The sequence below is a fragment of the Camelus dromedarius genome, chromosome 4, assembly GCF_036321535.1.
Source record: "Camelus dromedarius isolate mCamDro1 chromosome 4, mCamDro1.pat, whole genome shotgun sequence".
NCBI classification, from domain to species: domain Eukaryota; kingdom Metazoa; phylum Chordata; class Mammalia; order Artiodactyla; family Camelidae; genus Camelus; species Camelus dromedarius.
In genome coordinates, this window is record NC_087439.1 from 2,700,960 (window position 1) to 2,717,612 (window position 16,653).

Here is a 16,653-nt window from a genome sequence, read left to right on the forward strand (position 1 = left end):
GACAATGTCCGTTTGAGTCTGGTGCTCAGAACTTGTCTCTAATTTTAAGACTGTTTCCAAAAAGTAAATAAATAGAGAAAATGAAAAGCCTGAGGCAGATTTCGTTTCTCCATGAGGAAACATCTGTGAATCAGTGTTTAAGGTAACATATAGAAAGCTTGATGGCACTGTAACGATTGTTGTGATCCATCAGAACACTGCAACAGCCACAGCAGATCCAAGCCCTGTCCGTCTAAATCTTTAGGTCTATAGACAGTGATTAACGCTGGAAAATTCAAAAAAGCTATCAATCAACACGGCTCAATATCGACAAGTTTGGTGGGTGGCTGGGTGCTGTTTAAACAGCTGGCATCTGGGCTCAGTTTGAGTATATAATACTCCCGAGTGCTGGGTTTTATTCCCAAAATCTGCTTACAAGTCAATGAGATGCAGAGAAACGTGATTTAAAATACTACATCAATTTTAATCATGCCCATAGAATGCAAGAGTATTTTCCCTTAATAAACAGGGTCAGTATCTTACATAATGGAAAGTAAATAAAATGTTAAGCAAACAGCCCAGCAGGTAAATGTTTACTATTTATCTTGCACATCATATAATTATTCTTCAAAATCTCCACATATTCTTCACGTGCTTTCGAAACCAGATCTGGACTTAGACTTGATTCGTCCATCAAGGCTGTGAGAGAGTCTCTAGGACTTAGATCCAAGTTCAGTAGTAGCTGGAAAGAAAATGAAAGAATTAGATTCTTTACTTAAAATACTTCATAGGTAACTAAATGTCAGTTTATTTTTTAAGAAAAGCTGAGACTCTTCTAAGTTTTAAGAAGAACGAAAAATACCTACACACGATTACAACACAAAATACAAGATTACTACTCTAGACTTTGCCCACGGCTGCATGTTGAATTAACTGCTCCTGTGGCTAAGGATCAGAGCCCCCGGTTTTCTCATTCTTCATTCATTTACTCGGCAACCATGTACTAAGTCACTGTGACAAGCACTGGAATCACAAGATGAAGATGACAAAGCCCACCCTGAAAAATCATGTACCGTAAACTGGAAAACTAGATAAACCGGCAATTTCGGTACAGAGACATAAATGCCATGACAGGTATAAAAGAGGGCACAGTTGGAACACTCAGAAGGGACGTCCAGCTTTGTGTCAATACTGTCCCCTCTTTGGTGGCCGTGACGTGTAAGCAGATACCCGAAGGAGGAGTAGAAAGTGTGGGCGGGAGAGGCAAGAAGCAAACACACAGAGCAGAGGCAGGTGGGGCGCCCGCGGAGCCGGACGCAGTCTGACCAGCCACTGGAGCACAGGGGCAGAGCAGGGGAGTAAAGAGATATGGCTGAAGCCTTTGGCAAGAGCCAGATCGATGTGGGTGTTTTTCTTCCAAGCTAAGGAATTTGGAATTTTTCCTGAGGGCAAAATGTTAACCCCTGACAAAGTGAATGACAGGAAATTAATTGTCATCCACCAGGGGACAGGTACATGAACTGTGATTGCTTGAGTCTGGGTTTTTGGCCTCAGTCACTACCAAACTCGAGAAGCTGATGACCTCCATGCTTTCTGAGAACAGGTCCGTGTGCAGGTGACAGGGCCATGGGGACAGCAGAAGAGGAAGGGCACAGCCAGAAATAGAGAACACAGACTTCCTGAGATTTTTTTTAAAGCTATGGATCATGATGAATAAATGAGGAATAAGTACACTTATCATTATAAATGAAATTATGCTTTCACATTTTTCATTAGATATGTGTAACAAAAAAATTTAACATAGTATCTGTTATTCAAACAATAGAAAGAGATGCCATTTACTGTTTACAGTGTATTTCGGAAATCAATGTCTAAATTTAATTCAGAAATGTTGGCAACATACCTTCTTTTAATTCTTTATCTGTATTATTCTCCAACTACTTCCGCATCTGAAATAAGTCAAATATTATTTTTAATGTGTAAGTTAAATATGAAACACTATCATAGGAATGACAGCTAGCTTATGAAATGTGGCCTTTAAATAAATACTTTTAGAGACTTGACCTTACTTGAGGATTGCTTAAATAGAAAAAATAATCACAGGACTAAAATAAAATAAATTCTAACTTACTTTGATTTTAGATAATACAGAACATATATATGAAAGGCTATTTACAATCCCCTGATGGAAAGCACAATAAACACTGCCCTGTCAGATACACAAAATCTCAGAGGGCGATGCCCGATCTTATTAGCACAAAGAGTTTAAACAATTCAAGTCATGTTCTACACTGAATGCATTACTCTGCAGTTCTCAGAAAAACTGCCCTTTATAAAAGTTTAGGTTTTTTTAACCTTAATGGATTTTTCCTTAAAATGAGATTTCCATTCCTGCACTTTTAATTTTAAGGTCTGTTCTTGCTAAAGTTTTTAGCACAGAATTGCAGATGCATAAAATGAAGAAAAGTGTTCTGTTATAATGTCAAGTGAAAATTCTACTGGCAAACAAGTTAAGCAAATGTATTTTGCTCTCTGTATATGACTAAAATATTTATATCAGAAAATCGGCTTGAAGAAAAGAAAAGGAGAGACTAGCGACAGTTACAAAAGTTGGATTCTGATTCACAAATTCCTAGAGTTAGAAATACGGAAAACAATATGTAATTCTTTAAATGTAACTTTGTTTCCATTCTAGAAATTAGGGCCAACTTTTTGAAACTTGACTTAATTAGTTAGGTATTTAATTATGAAATGTGTGGGGACATTTCAAACTGCAAAAGTCCCCACCTACAGTGTTCTTTTAAAAACCTTTCTTATAAAAGTCACCCGCTCAATAAACAGGGTCTAAACTAGTCCACCAGACATAATAAACACTGCGGTGGTAACAGCGACACGAGAGCCGAGGCCTTTGTAAATGTTAGGTGCAAAGACAAAATTTGGGGCTACCATTTGCCAGTATTTTCAGAGACTGTTTTCCGTAACACTGTCTGACAAGAGCATTCTACAGAGGCCTTCTGCCATCAACAACGTGGCAACAGTGCCAGGTGGGTCCTGTGAAGTGAAAAATGCCTAACAGATGAAGGGAGAAGACTTTACTGAAATAAATTCATATAACCGTTAATAAACACTATGCAAAATGTAGATCACATTTTCACATGAGCTGAATGTAAGATTACTATCTTTTCCTCTGCAAAGCTATTTTCCTAAATAGGTATTTCTGGGACCTTTATGTTTATTTCTAGGTGAGGACCCCCATGTACAGATGGTGGAAGTGGTCTGAAGTCCAACATTAATAAGGAGAAGGAACCTGCAGCTTTACTTAAACTTTTCCATTTAACAAAAACACAGAAAGGTGAGAAAATTATACACAGGAAGACAATGTATCAGCAAGTTTTAATTCTAATGGTTTTTAATTAGGAGCATTCTCTCCTAACTGGCAGTTTGCAGACTATGTCCCATAGAAATGGAAGGCCCCACTGGGGACACTGCAGGATTGAGGTCAAAACTGAGGTCACAGGCTGAAAGATAACGCTGCCCTCTCTTTCCGAGATCAATTTGATAAAAACACACTGGCCACACACGTATACACACACCTTCATTTCCAAAGTGAATATGTTCTCAGATTATTGATACTTTTCAGTTAAAATTTGGTACCATTCTTATTTTAAATGTAATAAACATAAGTACAATTCCACAAATGAAATAAAATCATTTAACTGCTTTGATTCATTATCCTGTTGTAAATAGGTTAATGTATGAAGGAAATGACACTTGTCAGTTTGTAACTATTAAATGCATGTATTTTGCTGCAGAGAAAGGAAATGAGAAAGTATTTGTTGATCAAGGAGCTAAAAAATTAAGTACAGAGAAAAAAAGTGAATGAAAGAAAAAGAACTGGAAGAAGTTGAGTGATTGTCTTTCAAAAGATAGCACGCTTCCTCATTTGTCCATTCAGACAAAATGAAATGAGGGCAGGAGGGAGTCCACAGGGCAGAGAGCTGATAGCAGAAACAAGGTTACTGAACTCTGCCTCTGTCTTATGACAAGTGAGCTTAACTACTGTGATAGTTTGATTAGAATTAAAATTCACAGTGGATGTGCCCTGCCTTGGAAGCCTACTTTTAAAAGAAACGTGACCAGATTCTGCTGAGACGCAGTGCTGTGTCATGTCAAAAGTTAAAGCCTTAGGAATGTTAATCGTTTTAGCTCTGGTGCACTGCTATAATCCCATTTAGAAAAAGGGCTGCTAAACTGAATGGACATTTGAGAAATTTAAGTTACTTAAATAAATCATTAGAAAATGTTTGAAAGTGTCAGTAATACACCAAAAGTCCAAAATCAATGAGTGTAAAATTTAGTCTTCCTATTTAAAATAGATCTGAAGGACATTTATTAACTATTGTGGCCATGCTTCACGTTAGGCACACCAATACTAAAACACTCTTGAACACAAAATAATCTTTAAAACAGAGAAATTTTGTAGGTTATAATACTGTCTGGAATCCATTTTTAAGTTTTCAGTTCTCAGAAAAAAAATTCTATGTGCAAGAAAATCTAACAGTGATGTATCTGCTCAGGATAATTTTAACTTTTTGTATTTTATAGTAATATAATTAAATAACACAATTGAGTAAAATTGTAAAATTGCTTCTGACATGTAGGACAAAACACAAAAGAAATAAACTAGAATGTGAAATCTGAGGGTAAAAATCGGCAAAACAGATACGGGGTCCATCTGTCACCGCTACAACGATGTCACGTGACAAGGCTATACTTCATTCAGTGGTAAGAGAGGCAATAAACCCAAGTGTTACGAACTGGAAAAAACTTGCTTCAACAACCAGCACGACTGAACTCACAGACTTAGAGCAACACTTCTGTCAAGTTAGAAAAAAATGCTGAGTAAGCTGGAACTTCACAGTAGGAACAGTCCAAAATGTTAAAACCTTGCACATAAAGGAGAATGTTAAATTCAACCGCAATGCCATTTTTAACATTTTGCTTTCTAGGACCATAGCTGAAAAGCTGTGGAAGTCTGTTGTTTTGTTAAGCCCCATGCAAAAACCCATCCCTTCCTGTCATTTTAAACAGTATGTTCACACCTCTCATAGCATTACTTTATGTTTTCCCAGCAGAAATAATTACATCCCTAGCAATTCCACAAGTCACCTTCTTTCTCTAAGTCTGACTAAGAACTCTGTAAGCAGTAAATGTACAGTAACTCCTGTGAGGCGCCCGGCAGTGCTGAGGGAGACGTGTCTCTGCACCCGGACAGAGCGGGACTTGTTAACCTCCCTGCTAAACCTAGCATGATTCGGCCCCACGGCCCCACAGAACTACGTGTACCTCGGAACTACAACACTGAGGTTAAAATAAATCATTTTCCAGTGTATCTAGAAGTACTAAAACATAGACACCTCTTTCCCCAAAAAACATTAAAGGAGAAAACTGTCCTCAGGAGCTTTCTCTTGCATTGCTTTTGCACTCACACTCTTCCACCATCATCCTGCAAAGTGACACACTGTCGATTTTTTGGTGACAAGTAATGAAAACATTTCGAGTTTGCATCATGCTTAGCCACTGGTGGAAGTGTTAGCCATGCATTTTTTTTTTTTAACACCACGCAGTCCGGTTTCATGACTCTGAAGCACTTAGACTCAATTTACCCACAACACTGTCTACGAAACCTGAGCTTTATTCTTCTTTGATTTATTATGACACGAAGCCAAGTGAGAAGAAATGGGTTGAGACCTCACATAACAAGGGCCCGTGTTACCCTTCTCTGCATCAAGAAGATCACGAAAACACCATCAAACCATAAACCAACGTGTACCGCTTTAAATGGCTATTTTAACAACGATACACAATGAAAACTGGTTGTAATTTAAAGACTCACTATCGTTGCCACCTCGGTATTCCTGCAGGTGAGGGCAAGACAGAGACATAAGTGAACTTCTTGTTAAAAATTGAAGTATTTGCTTTCCTTGACTACGTATTTAGAAATGTTCTACAACTGCTCAGTAAGACATTTTATAACAATTAAAATAACAATACTAGAAGTAAAATAGCAGTTAAGGATGTACTCTTACAGAAGAAAATGATAAAAATTTTAAACTTAAAAACGGAACTTAATATTTTTAGTGTTACAAGTTTATTGAATTCATAAAAAGAATTTATCTTGGATTCCTTTAAATAAAAAGCATCCGCATGTGGTTAAGTAGCTCAATGCTAATCATTTACTTGTGCTTAGGGGTAGAAAAACTGGGCTGCAGCAAAACTTGAAAATTACTATCAACCAATGCCAAAACGAAATCAATCAGAAACTAAGCCAATCGATGGAAAGTGGATCTCTAGTTATTTGGCACTAATACTTAACTTCTAAAATAGAATTTAAAATGGAGCTTTTTAAGAAATTTAACATTTGTCAGTTTAGTTGCATCTATTGAATAAATTTAATGACAGGTATATCTTAAAAACTACAAGTCCAGGGACTTTAAAAAATTATAAAATTTGTCTCCTTTCTTTATTAGCACAATTAACGATGGCTTCTACTTAGTGTGCATCAGTCAAATAAACAACTCAGAATTTCATCAAATTAAAAACAAGAATTGTATCAGAAATCTGAAACCCAAGGAAAAAAAGATAATATAACTAACCCGGAACAAGGGAACGCTCAAGTTAGTTGAAGGGTCGGAAAAAGTCCTGAAGCGCCTTCTTCGAGTAGGACTCCTTTTGGCCTCCACGCTAGTACCTGCAGCAGAAGGTGGTGCGCCAACAGGCCTTGCAGGAACAAAGCCAGGGAAAGAGCTCTTGTGCTGTCTCTCCAGCAGAAGCTTAGTGCTCACCTCGGCCAGCCTCTCATTAACCCTGCGAGGATCGCAAAACACAGATTTCATTCATTTCATTTTCTTCCTAAGTGATGTGTATTTTTACAGTTGCTATAATAGTAAACAGATTGTCCCATTAAACTGCGTTTTAACACCAAAAATACGTCAGCGAAGACCTACTGTAAACAATTACAGTTTAAAACTGTCCTAAAGAAGGACGTACGTGCCTGGGGGGGGCGCTTAACTAACAAGTACTTCAAAGTGGGGAGAGTCAGAGATGGAGACGCCCCCACAGAGGACCCCCACTGCCTTCTGCACCGGCTGCATCTAGACATACTCACCCTCAGTAAACCAGTTTAGAAATAAAAGATAAACCATTCCTCAAAGCCATTTTCAAGCATTTGCTTTCACCCCCCCTTATATACACATTTCACTCATTACCTGGGAGAAAGGAAGTATGCGGCACTGAGCAACAGTTTAGAGCCACCACCTCTGGGGGGCACCAGGCGGCACAGTCGATGGTGGGAAAGAACTCCGACAGCGCCAGGGGCAATTTCAAGTGTCCCCCAATTTCCCAAAGCTCAATTTGTTACTTCGCTTTTACCAGAGGCCTGTATCAGCACCTGTTTTCCATAATCAAACAAACTCTCAAGCGGATTTTCACTTTTATGGGAAAAAAGCAAAAAGCCAGAATAGCGCTGGGTGTTTGTGTTAGCCCGAGCCATCAGAGGGGCAACGAGCGCCCCGAGCAGCGAGAGGGGCCACACCGAGCTCCTTCCGCAGAACCACACTCAGTGTCCCGGCATCACGCCGCCACGGCTTAGGACTGTGTCCGTGAGCGCCTGTGCTTTATGCATATTTATTTCATGCATCCACCAGCAAGATGTGTCCTAAGGTAACTGCCTCTTTGCTTTACATCGACAACTTTCATAGGAACGCTCTACTTTTGGAGAGCGGGGAGACCTGTAGCTTGTAACACTGCTACTCAGGCACCGGAGGTGGGACCCGCCCTTTCTGTCTCCCACACACCCCCTCGGGCAGGCCACCATATTCTTCTTAGCCACTTTGTGAACCACTATGCTGCCCTTCACCCCTATGTGAAGTTCCCCCTATTCCCCAAGCATGCCTTTATGTAGCGGAGACAAACTTAGAAGGGTACAGTACTTCGTCTCATGGTGCCCACGAGCGGTGACACCAAATATCACAATCAAGAAAGTAAATTCACCAAACACCAGCATGGGGCCCCTTCGGTTTACATTGTGCTCTTCCAAAACACAGTCAATTTTAAACTCATTAACATTTCTATTTATGGGAATTCCAGCTAGAAATTTGTGATAATATGGCTGTCTAAATTACAAAGTTTGCAAAACCCCTAGCTTAAAGACTAGATCAGGTTAAATATATGCAAATATAAAAAATAAAGTCGTGTAAAAGCAACAAAAGGCAGGGAGATGCAAACTGCCCTGGACTGACATTTTAAAGGGGAGTTCATTTGCTAACATCATTTCCCCAAATTACACTATCTAGTTAGTTTTCACTTGCTGCTCACCTCATGAACCCGGCTCAGTAAGAATTATGCCTTAGAGGCAAATTAATGACCTGAGTTATTTTCTATAATTCTACGTTTTGACTTACGAGGTAAGTTCACTTGCCAAAGACTTTCTATTTTCTAGCTCTTGCAGGTATAGTTGTTTGTATTTTTCCAATTTGTTTTCATTACAATCACTTTTAAGTTCAGGCTCCAGATCTTTAACTCTGGGTTCCGTTTGACTAACTGAAGCACGCTTATACTCTGTCAACACGTTTTCTTGAAATCCTGCTTGTGCCTAAAGCAAATTAAAAGGATACAACTTTAAAAATAATTATAACCTGATTAATTACAGTCTATTTGTTCCCTTTAGTTTTGAGTCAATGACTCAGAGAGCAATTTTAAGTGTGAGAAAAAAGCTGAATGTTAAACTACTTATCATCAATGTCAAGTGAATTAAATCTGAATTACAAAATTAAAGTTGAATCACTCTTATATTAGTACTCATGTAATGTGATAGTTCAAAGAATAAAAGGATCAATTTCAAATTTTAAAAGTTGAACAATACAACTTAAGAGCAATCCCCGAGTGTGGCACAGTATTTACATCACAATATATTCTTCTCCTCCTAGTAGTCTTGACTTACACCAATTGGTCTTAAAAATGATTCTCTAGTGAGAATTGTTCTGAAAGATCTATTTAGTGATAGTGATGATGGAAACTGAATTATTTAAAGGGAGTAACAAATGCGGCCTTCCTTCCAGAAATCTACAAAACCAACTGCTATATGGGAAGTAGAGGAAACACATAAAATGTACACATCAGAACTGTCATTCTCAGCAAAGTGAGTTAGAGCACGTTACAGATCAGTGTCTCACCTGTAAAAACTGGCTGATTTCTTTTAGTTTCTCTACTACATCATGTCTTGCTTGTTCTTCAGTTTCCTGTCCGTGCTGCACAGCCCGCCTGAGCTCTTTCAGTGCTTCTACTGCATCCCGTCTTGCTTGCTCTCCAGGCTCCCGTTTGTAATGCTCCACTTGGCTGCGTTCCACTGGGTTCATTTCGAGGTGACGTCTCAGATTTACTGCTTCTTCCTCCAACTTCTTCTTCTCCTCCTCTAGTGCTTCACATTTCCTTTGCATCTCTTTCACAGGTAACAACTCCTTTAGAAGAAGCTGAGTTTCTGCACTCAGATGGAGAACTACTGAAGATGTAGACTCCTCTTTTGCTGGAAGATCAGCATTCTGCATGAAAAAGATAAAATTGTTTGGTAATGATGTTAGCAGACTGAGAACAGCCTAACTCTAACCCAGCATCAAAGGTTGAAATAAATTCAGTTACAATAAAGTGGCATATCTACCTTGTGGAATGGAGAAACACAAATTACTCAGAAAATCAAGAAAAAAAGTTCAAACCACCAAGAGTCACAAAAATATACTGTTTATTCTCATCATCTTTGTTATACATTTGTACTTGATTTTACAATCTTATTTTCTGTAGTTGTTTCATGTCTTTCCTACATAAAATGACTACAAGTCACCTCTTAGTAGAAAGTCTCTTAGCCCTTCCTTCCCCAAGTCTCAACTCTTCATGATTTTTAAAGTTTAGGGAGATCATATTGAGTTACTTAGGGCTGAATTAATAAATGCCTCCCAAAACAAGACTTTGAAAAAAAGACTGCAATTAATACATCTTACAAATATGGATTCTAAGGCCATAAGCCTTTCTCTGAACTACAAATATTTTATGCTAGTTTGAATTGCATGCCAAGGAGCAATGAATGATTCACAGAGTTAAGGAGAAATCCATCTCCTAGTGTAGTGGTTTAGTAAGATGACCGATACATTTTTCTAAACACACAAAAAAGCCTTAATTCTTGTAATCCTTTGTGGCTCTCCACAAAACAAGAGAACATATTTAACAAAAACAAACAAAAAAACTTGCTGGAATTTCAGTGACACTGACTTGGGAAGAACTGCTTTCCTTCAGATAGAAGGATTATTTGCTGACACTAGGCAGGCGGAGGTGGTGGTTGTAAAACATCTCTACAAATTCCTTGGCACTTCCCCTGCAAAATTCCCTCCCCTGAAGTATGTACTGGCCTCAGTTAACTGGTTTCCAGGGGACAGAATGCAGGGGCACCGCTGTGTGGTTTCTAAGGTTAATGGCCTCTGACTTTCACTCCATAGGGATGCTCACCCTTAGAACACAGCCACCACGTTGTGAAGCCCAGGCCACCTACTGAGTCTTTGTACACACAACAGTCCCAGCTGATGACCCCAGGGAATGTCCTCAACCACACCCAGCTCCAACTTCCAGACATGTGCATGAACAAGCCTTTAGATTATGCTAGTGCCTGCTTGATGCCAAGTGGAGAAGAAATGAGCTGGCTCCACTGAGCCTTGTCTAAACACAGATTTGGGAACCAAGCAAATGCTCTTTGGAGTCACCAGGTTTTGAGGCAGTTTATTCTATAAATTATTAGCAATAAATCACTGGCACAGATATTGATATTAAAAATGGGGCACAACCATTAGAAAAGGACCCAAACTGTGGGGATGCCTTTGCACCTGGAGGTAGGTGAAACCTGAACAGATGTAGAGACGAGTAAGAGTGAAAGCCCAAAGTGTCCCCGAGACAGTTAGTGGAAGCCTGAGGGCCCTTGAAGGGCTGAGAGGGAAGGATTCTAGGCCAGGGAAGGAAATGACACTGAAACCGGAGGGAACGGGACCCTTGCTACCGAACAGCTGAAAGTAAAATTGATGAGAGAGATAAGCTAAAACAAGCAGAAAGATTATTAAATAGAAAGGAACCAGGACTCACTGGGTTCAAATATCTGTATCCCATTTAAAGCATCTCCACACGCCCAATTGTCACATAATGAGTAAGCAGAGAAATGGCTTCCGGGCGAAGATCAAATCTAGGGTGCTGCCAGGGAAACAGTCTACAGATGAAGCCAAGGCTTTGTTAAGACCTTGGAAAGGTTTAACGTGCTGCCTCAAATTCCTTTAAAGATCTTAAAAGCGTAAGAATTTCAAAGGCACGGTCCCACAACAGCTTCACAGGAAGCCCAAGGTGAAGAGTTTATCTCAAAAAGACGTGAGAATAGCTTTTCCAATGGCAGGGACCCCAATAAACTTCACAGGAAACTCAAAGTTTTAAAGAGAACTGTGGTAGCAAAACTATTGCTTGCTAGCTTGGACTGAAAGAGACAAGACAGTGCAAAACGGGAAGAGGCCTTTGGGTTTTTCTTAGAAGGTCTACGAGGAGGAAGCTGGCTTGAGAGAACCACTCAGCTGCAAACGCAGGTCACTGCTCATGAAAGGGACAGAACCAAGAGCTCAGATAGGGCGGCGAAGGAGAACCCCTCCCAGGGTTAGGACTAAGTCCTAATCAAAGAGCCGGCAGCATCGGGCTGCACTTCAGTACTGCTACGGGCCAGTGTGCCTCCCACCTTCCAGCTGTGAGAGAGGGAGTCCTTAGCAGTTCAGCAGAATGTCGGGTGTGTGGTGGTAAATAACCCGTGTCTCCTTATCCTCAAGCCTCAGCACTGAGGGGAGTGTTCCCAAGGGCTGTACTCCAGAACCACCACGCCCAGGAACCTCAGCCCCACCTGGACCTGGGGAAGATGGGAAAGTAAGGCCCTGCACTGGAGCCTGAGCCTAACACCACTGCGACCGAGACCTGCTTGGGGACTGAGTGGGGATAAGTGGATTTCTTGTGGTGAAGCAGTAACAAAACGTTGTGGCTAGTGAGTAGATTATGCTGGTTTTTGAGTGTCTCCATAAATTTTCAAAATTAAATTCCATAAAAAAGGTAGAATATGGGCCAACCTTAAGTGACTTGCTCCTAATGAACAGAAAACAGTGAAAGTCCCACCGAGTGAACTGCAGGGCTCAGTTTCAAAAGGCAATTCAGCTTCTGCCTCGCTCTTAACCCTGGAACCCAGTCTCAGGTGGGCAAGCTCAGGCCACAGAGACAGCTTACGTGTTCCAGGGGAGGGGGTCCACCTGCCCGCCCCACCTAAGCCACAGCCCACCACCCACAACAACCATCAGACATCAATGGGTGAACCTTCATGTGATTCCAGCCCCGCGCCTTCGAGCTGCCCCACCTGAAGCTGAGAGGAATACAGGCCAGCTGTCTTGGCCACACTTTTCCTAAGTGCAGGTTGTGAACAAAATAAATGCTTATTTAAGCCACTGAACTTTGAGGAGTTTGTTAGGCAAAAACAGATAAGCAGAAAAGTGGATGAAAAAAGACAGTAAGAAATGTAACTTGAATATAGTAGAAATTGGTCTCCTATAAATGGGAATGTAACAAACGTTGAGATTAACTTATTAATGACAAAGTGCTGATGAGAAGCAGCAGATAACTGAAAGAAAGACCTCAGAACTAGCGAGAGGGAAGATACTTTAGAGCTCCATCCCATTACAGCTCCTTACAAACAGGCATGTATTTCACAGTTTCCCCTCAACTTTGAGGTTAAGGAAGACTGGTGAGCAAGGAGACACAGGATTTGAAGTCTAATAATTGAAAAACAAATAGAAAGAGTCAGTTTACCAAAATCAGCCTTTTTACTTCATTTCAATTAACTGAAATTCTAAGAGACAGGCAGCTTTGAGAACATATTAATCTAGCACTCACTCTTCATTTTCCTTTCCTCAGAGACAAAATAAAATATTATGGAACCATAAATGTAATGTCCTTTCGCAGTATTTAAATTAAATACAATTTTTCCTTTACCTTACTTAAAAGCTTGTTGGGAAGGGAAGGTAAGATTGTCTCAGCTTCATGTTGTAGTACAATGCTTCTCCATATCAGAGATTGGCTTTGAACTTTTGAAATTCAAATTACTAATCTGTTATCTGTTTCTGATAAACTGATTGAATATTATCTAATTTTTAACAGCTGTACTCTTGGAAAATTTTCCTTGGATGGGATGAAATATTTATTTCATTAATTATGCATTAAGCTATAGAATACAGCTAGGCGCCTCTCCTTTTAAGTAAAAGGAGGTAGACACAGGGAGCTGACGATGCAGGATGTACACCAAGAACAAGATCGGCACCAGTGTTACACACAAGAACCAAGCCAAAAGAGGACTTCATCGTGAACGGCAAGAGGATGGATTAGAGAGGTTTCCAAAGAGGAAGGTTGATTTAATCTTTTCCAGGCTTAACCTTTTGCCTCTAGATACTGAAATCTATGGATGAGTCTATGAATTATAATGAATGCAACATAATGAAGTATATTGCAGACTGAGTCAGCAGATCCCGTGACCATGATTTGATGGAAACTGGAGTGAAGTGGGAGGCACTGGGTGAGAAACTAAAGGTCTGAATGGGGGGGAAGGGATGGACTTTACCTTTGCAAGCCTACTTTCTGTCATGTCACAGAGTCAGCAAGCCATAAGCTGGCCACAGGCCCCTTCACGAAGCAGCAAATCTCCACAGAAGTAGAGTTACAGACATTCCGTGACACTGACTTTTTATTATTATGTAAAACAACTGGAAATATGCAAGAAGACTCGGAAAGAGTTCTCAGAACATCTGAATTGGTACTGGCATAGGACAGACATACATCAATGCATCACCACTGACAATCTAAAAGAAACCCTCACATTTATGGTCAATTGATTTTCAATACGAGTGTCAAATAACTGAATGAGACAATAATAGTCTTTTTAACAAATGGTACTGGGACAACTGGATATCCACATGCAAAAGAACAAAATTCGACCTCTACCTCATACAATATATAAAAAATTAACTCAAAATGAAAAAGCTAAAACTACAAAATTCTTAGAAGAAAACACAGGGGTGTGTCTTCATGACTGGATCTGGCACTTGTTTCTTACGACAGTAAAAGACAGAAATAGATTAACTGAACTTCATCAATATTAAAAACTTCTACTCTTCAAAAGACACCGTCAAGAAGGTAAGAAGGCAAGCTCCTGAACAGGAGGAAATACTTGAAAATCCTACATCTGATCAAAGACTTGCACTCAGGATACAAAAAGAACTCTCACAATTCAATCATAAAAAGACAACCCAATTTGAAAATGGGCAAAAACCTAAACAGACAGGTCTTCAAAGAAGATACACAAATGGATAAGCACATGAAAAGATCCCCAACATTCTTAGTCATCAGGAAAATGCAAATCAAAGCCGCAATGAGATGCCAGCTCACACCTAGCAGGAGAGCTGGTGGCCAGTGGTGACAGGAATGCATAGAAATTGGGAGAATTATACACTTTGGATAAAAATGTTACATGGTGCAGCCACTCTGGAAAACAGCATGGCAGGTCCTCAAGAGGTTAAACAGAGTTACCATATGACCCATATGACAGCATTTCCATCCTTAAGTCTGTCCCCCAAAGAAATGGAAACATGTTTACACCCAAACTTGGACAGAAATGTTCACAGCAGCATTATTAGCAATAGCCAAAAAGCAGAGGCAACCCAAAGGTCCATCAACTGATGGATGGGTAAATGGTTTAGCCCCACAACCGAGTACTGTTCGACAATAAACAGAAATGGAAACACTGACAAGCGCTGTAACATGGATGAACCTTGAAGACGTTTTGTCAAATGAAAAAAGCTAATCATGAAGGACCACACAGCATGTGATTCCATTCCTGGGAAACACCCAGAGCAGGCACATCTATAGAGACAGAAGTCAGACTGGTGGTTGCCAGGGGATGGGGGGCTGTGGTGCCGGGGGTGATGGACAAGGGATGCAGGATTTCTTTTTGGGGTGATGGGAATGTTCTAAAATTGATTGTGGTAACAGCTGCACATCTCTGAATATACTAGGAGATACTAACTATGCATCCTAAATGGGCGAATTATATGATACGTGAATTTTTTTCTTTTTTGGTGGAGGGAAGTAATTAAGTTTTACTTATCTATTTTTAGAGGAGGTACAGGGGATCGAACCCAGGACCTTGTGTATGCTAAGCATGCACTCTACCACTTGAGTTATGCAATCCCCTTATAATATGTGAATTATATTTGAACAAAGTTAAAAAAAAAAATCCAAAGGCAGGATCTAGACAATTTTCTTAATTCTCTATTTTGGGTGTACAGATGTGATCTGAATTTCTCCGTGCATTGACAACATGTCTAAAATGAAGAGAAAATGAAGGCAATGCCTAACTTCAACTGGTTTGTATAATGACCTTTCTGCACAAGGCATTCTGAAATCCATGAAATAAATACACACAGATTCGATATCCATTCACAAAAGTGAAGATGAGACATGACAATTTTCTGGAACATTCCATGAAACATTATCCTCTGATTTGATCTAGCTTGCCTCATTGTGGTGAGAGATCACTAACAAATACTGTTTAATAGGAAAAAGAAAGTTAACTTCTGTGAGGAAAGAGGTATAAATCTCAACTTCTCTAAGGGTAAATATTATAAGAAAAAAATAAAGAATGGCAGAATGAAAGTCCAAGTTTAAGAAACAAGTGCATTATAAAGATAATAAAAGTGTAATTATAAGGAAGATGCAAAAGAAAGCTGTCCCTGAAAAGCTAGTGTCCTGCAACACTCTGCGCTGCACACTCACGGCCGACGTGCTGAATTTCATACGTACTGGATTCGCAGTTTGATGTGACTTCCTCTCTCCATCCCGTCTCTTGTTTTCTGAATTAGACTTATGATGTGCTGTCACCTCCAGGGACGCTTCCAACATCGACACTTTCTTTCGGGTGTCAGTCAGTTCTTGTTGAAGCTGTCTCATATGGGCCTAAAGAGATAACTCTGTTACTGAATTTTAAGTAACCTTATCATTAAGTTACATTAATAATATATAACTCCAATAAATGGACATTGAGAACTACCCCCACAGACATCAATTCACCTTCTTTTCCTCACAGGCACACATTCCTTTCTACTGAGTTCCATTAAAGACACAGAAAGCGTGACCCTCCTGCCTTACCAACAGTAAGTTAACTTAGACGATGGATGCAACCCCACAAGCCATTCCCTGCCCCTCCCAGGAAGTGGCCAAGCTTTACCCCCACTGAAGTCTCAAACAGAAAGGGGTGTGTGGGTGGGATGAGTGGTGGTAAATTCCACACTGTGGAACACTCTCCCTCTTTCTCACTAGAGGCTTAAGTTCAGAGTTCTTCACATATTCAATCTGCTGTTTAAAGCTTTCCAATAGACTCCCATCTCACAATAAAAGCGAGGTTATTCCAGTGGCCTTTGGGGACGCGAGACAACCTGGCCTCCCCTGCCTCCTGGACTGCAGCTCCTACGGCTCCCCCCACCCCTCCCACTCACTCCCTTCCTGCCACTCAGGACT

At 40.1% G+C, this 16,653-nt stretch overlaps 1 protein-coding gene across 1 annotated transcript in view; it reads right to left on the reverse strand.

The window, feature by feature from the left end:
• Positions 1 to 442: 442 nt before the first annotated feature.
• The window catches only part of LOC135318436 (ankyrin repeat domain-containing protein 26-like), a 37,080-nt gene continuing 20,869 nt past the window's right edge, over positions 443 to 16,653 (reverse strand). Inside the window, exons 14-19 of the mRNA XM_064485392.1 lie at positions 15,940 to 16,092; positions 9,213 to 9,578; positions 8,442 to 8,632; positions 6,636 to 6,846; positions 1,883 to 1,928; positions 443 to 721 (exon numbers count right to left, since the gene is read on the reverse strand). Of these exons, the coding sequence (XP_064341462.1) occupies positions 1,917 to 1,928; positions 6,636 to 6,846; positions 8,442 to 8,632; positions 9,213 to 9,578; positions 15,940 to 16,092 (933 nt within the window). The 3' untranslated portion in view covers positions 443 to 721; positions 1,883 to 1,916. The remainder of the gene's footprint in view (positions 722 to 1,882; positions 1,929 to 6,635; positions 6,847 to 8,441; positions 8,633 to 9,212; positions 9,579 to 15,939; positions 16,093 to 16,653) is intronic.